The 4,340-nt window shown below is 41.4% G+C and overlaps 1 protein-coding gene across 1 annotated transcript in view; it reads left to right on the top strand.

Moving 5' to 3' along the window:
• Positions 1 to 2,356: 2,356 nt before the first annotated feature.
• The window catches only part of LOC103380713 (calmodulin), a 9,048-nt gene continuing 7,064 nt past the window's right edge, over positions 2,357 to 4,340 (top strand). The window contains exon 1 of the mRNA XM_008312759.3: positions 2,357 to 2,530. Coding sequence (XP_008310981.1) covers positions 2,372 to 2,530 — 159 coding nt within the window. The 5' untranslated portion in view covers positions 2,357 to 2,371. The remainder of the gene's footprint in view (positions 2,531 to 4,340) is intronic.

Genomic DNA, 4,340 nt, shown 5'->3' with positions numbered 1-4,340 from the left:
TCAGATGTGTCGTTTACACAACTTTTTTACCCACTATGCATTTTGCACAACAGCTCACTCTTCTCTATCAAAGAAAATATTATCTTGTCTTTTACTTGATTCAGTCTTGTTCTCTAATACCATCATATATCATATGTATGTGGAGGATTAAAACTTTGCATTTTCATCAGTTTTTTTAATCTCAGCAACTTACTGTTTAATTGACAATTGTGCAAAGTTAAATGTCTTAAAAGAGAGGAGAAAAGTTGCAGTGACTTGTTTTTAAAGATTCTGTAAATGCAATTACAGAAGATGAGGTAAGTGTGGTCTGGGACTATATTTTGCCAGTTTATTCAAGTCATTAAAGCACAGTTAATGGTCAGCTAAGTTTCCTGAGCTCCAGTTTAACATGCAGATAAAAGTGCCAATGATATAATATATGGCGTGTATTAAATCTCTAAAAGTGACCCTTCGCAGCAAATGTTGAACCACTTTACAGTGCCATCTTTAGGCATCAGGGAGAAGGAGGCTGTGCCGTACTGCAGCCCCCTGCTCACATTAAATCAGTCACGCACAAGTACATCGCACATTCAGCAAATGGTAGAGGTTGAGAGGAGAAAAAGAAAATTCAAATCAAGCATGGCATGTTAGAACACAAAACTAGCAGGGTTTTCTGAACTGCCCCACTAGGGCCACAGACACTAATTAGTCATGTTATCCACCAAGGAGGACATGTATGTTATATCAAATCCACACAACAGTATTGTTTGTGAAGTAGTAGGTATCTATCTATCTATTTATACAAAAAATATTTTTAAAACCATTCCAATCAAATCATGACATGATTTGAATAGAATTTTATGCAATGTTTTAAACACATTACAATATTAAAAATAATAATATAAAGTATTATTATAGTTGGTATTTTTGTTATATTTGTGAAAATAGTGCAACATTCTACACTGTCCACGGAGTGGTGCTTTCTGTCAGATAACCTCGTAGGTACTATCGCGATACTATGAGCTTTTGCTGCCAACTATGGTGGCTGAACAGTTTCAGTTGTACACATTCGTTTTTCGCAGTCCTAAACTACGTGAACAATAAATTACATGATGTTAAGCATGCATCTTAGCCAGAGATTTTTTACGGTTTGTCTCAACCGGCAGATGCGCCGCCATATTGTAGTCAACACTAAACTCTGCGCACATCCCATAAGGAGTCTATTACATCCGCACCAATGAAAGCCTTGGTGTCACCTTTTCCATCCCTCTCGACGTGAAAATTCTACATAATTAGAGAAATGAACGAGTCCGTTGACGTCCTGCGCTAATTTTTAACTTCCTTGTTTTTATATTTATTGTATTTCCATCAAGTGCCACTGCCTGGTGCAATGCAGGTCCGATGTAACCAATCAACGAGCACAACACATAGAGTACAATATTGCGGGTCTGCTGCAGCCAATCAGAGACTCCTTCACACACCGGCACAGCAAATTCTCCAGCGTCAACCAGGCTGCTGCCTACACTGGATTGTAATCCTTCCGCGGCTGCAAACTAGAGCTCCCTGCTGAAGAGAATTTTCTTTTCCTGGAATTTTCTAACGCCAGTTACGTAATCACAAGTCAAGTTAAGTAATGTTAATTAATATCTTAAAGCCCAGGGTATATTGGTCTAGGGTTTAATACGACTGATGGGGGTGAAATTACACAGTTTGTAAATAATACATAATAATAAAATAAGAGTTTTAATAATCAAATATGAAAAATAACTTCTTACACACACATACATCCAGTATATATATATATATAGAGAAAATCATTTAAAGTTCATCTTTTTTTTCTCCTTTTTTTCTACTAAGAAGTTCTATTTGTTTAGTGCGTTAAGTACAACATCAAACCAACTAATTTAGTTATACTTTAATTGCTTTATTGCTGCAGTATCTATCCACCATAAAAGCTCTCAGTATGCTGCCAAACAACCTACATAAAACATTGCTTTTTGCAAGTCATATTTGACTGCATAACACTGTGCATGGCTGAGATTATTGTTATACATTTAAGGATCATCACAATCAACATTTATGTGCTATGGCTCAAATTTACATGTAATTAACATTCAATCTCTTGTATGTATATGACTGTATGATTTTGGCATCACTTTCTATACTGGGACATTAACTGCTGGGTCTCTGAGGTCATTGTCCTAGATGTTACTTTGGTCATTATGTACACCATCGTGGTTCTGATGCTCAACTGTCTAAGGTGAGTTTAAGGATGTTTCTGTCCGTGCACTGCGGGCGTTTCTGCCTACTGATTGACAGCTGGAGGCCTGACTTGCTGCTGCTACTGCTGCTGTTGCTGCAACAGCCCTGAATTGAAATAAGGAAGTGGTTAATGAGCGCTAGTGCGGCGGAGGGATACACACAGGCAATCCCCATTCTGGTCACGGCCAATATACACACTCCTTACCCGCTAGTGGAACTCCATCTAAGGAACGAGCACTCTCTTAGTCTGCCTCTACAGACCAACAAGCACACAACACCGCCCGACATGGTATGTATTGTCATTCATTCTGCGCACTGAGAAAATGTCTTTTGATCGCAACTTCTAACTCTACAAGCGGCACGGTTTACATCTTTGTTGCGTCTCCATCTACTGCACGGAAGGATTGCGCTCATAAGCAGCTCATAAGAAAAGCTCCTGCTGTCCATGCAGTTACGCCTTTTAGTTTGTGCACGGGATAAACCTGATGCGTGTAATTTTCCTAGTTTTGTTAGTGCCTGTATATTTTGAGGGAATTGCTGTTGAGTTTTAAAGTGACACATTTTGTCATAACTGCGCAATGCACCGTGCGTTATTTGCTATTAGACTCTGAGTGCTTCATGTCTACATGGAGCAGCTTGAATTAATTGCTGGAACGGATTTAGTGTTGTTAGCGGGCTAACACCGTGGTTCTAATACAGGATAATAATGCAGTGTGTGACATGTTGTCTAAACCGCATGAAGAGCGCAGACTCTGTATAACGCTTTACGAGCAACGGCCTTTGCTTGATAAGAACCAGGGGGTTTCTACATGTTGCTTTCTACATGTTCTACCGGTTCTCAGACTGTTCTGCTTCCTCTTTATATTTCTAAGTTATACCTACGTAATACGCAGACCGCTCAGTGCGATGCCAATAAAAAGAAGTACACAACTGCATCTTGCCTGTCCCGCAACAGAACACACACGTTCCTTAATGATATTTATAGTGAAGTTTTGCAGCTCGTTCTATTTGTGGCTGCGAAAAAAAGACGCATAAAGACGACGTCTTTACTGCGGATTCTGAGGCTTTATCTATCCCTGGCAGAGTTATCGTTTGTGTCATCTCGGCTGATTTGGTTGCTTCCTGCAAATTCAGATGCTATGCAAATGTGGGAGTTGTCCATGATGCTCTGGCTGGCATTAGCAAACACACAAAATATCGGCAGCTGTGAAGTGCAACTGTACATGCACAACATAATTATTGCCTGCTTGCTCTGCTGCACCTTGGAGCTGGCTAATCGTTTCTAACAACGTCATAAAAAACAAACAAACGTCATTTCCATTAAATCGGTTTTCGAATCCGAATGTTGGGATTAGTATGTTCACACCATGCTGACGTCTGCAGTCAACCAATGAAACGACCTCATCGCTGGAGGGGAAGTTGGCAGGTGTGAGTGTGCAAGAGAGGATCTGGGCCGATCCATTGATTATCAAGATTGTTAGATGATTAATGGCCGGGGAGAGTGGAGATGCCAAAGGTCTCTCCAACATCTCCTCTGATCAAATATCCCATAAATGGTATTGAGCTGCGATGCAGTTTCGTATTGCAACACAGCACTGTAATTGGAGTGTAAAGTGGAATTGTTACTCAGTGAGCCTGAATATCAGCGTCTCTGAAACATTAAATCCACAAGCGTAAGCCCCTTGTCTGCATCAATATGCCCACTAAAGTGGAAACAGCCTCCCCATTGAGGTGGAAGTATCGAATAAGTAGTTGGACCATGGCGAGGCCCTATCATATTCCCGTTACGCTCTTGTTTGCTGATGCATGTTTAGTAACTTGGAGGACATCCGATCCAGTACGGTTAATAATTTATACGCTTGGCGGGAACACCTATCCAGGTTCCATGTTGCCTGTGCCTCAGACCCACGACAGCCCTCTCCACGGCGCACAGGAATACCCAGACCCTGCCGCCATCAGGCCATATGGCGGAGCAACCTTGCCTGCGGGGTGTAGGCAGGCCGGTGTTGTTTACACCCATCCTCTGTCCCTCCTCCCCTACAGACAGGCCCAGCCCAGAGGCCTGCTTCTCTGTCCTTTGTTCAGCCTCAGAGAGAGGA

The sequence above is a fragment of the Cynoglossus semilaevis genome, chromosome 7, assembly GCF_000523025.1.
Source record: "Cynoglossus semilaevis isolate Cse_v1.0 chromosome 7, Cse_v1.0, whole genome shotgun sequence".
NCBI lineage: Eukaryota > Metazoa > Chordata > Actinopteri > Pleuronectiformes > Cynoglossidae > Cynoglossus > Cynoglossus semilaevis.
Note: the sequence above shows the minus strand (reverse complement) of the source record. Positions and strands in the feature narration are given on the sequence as shown.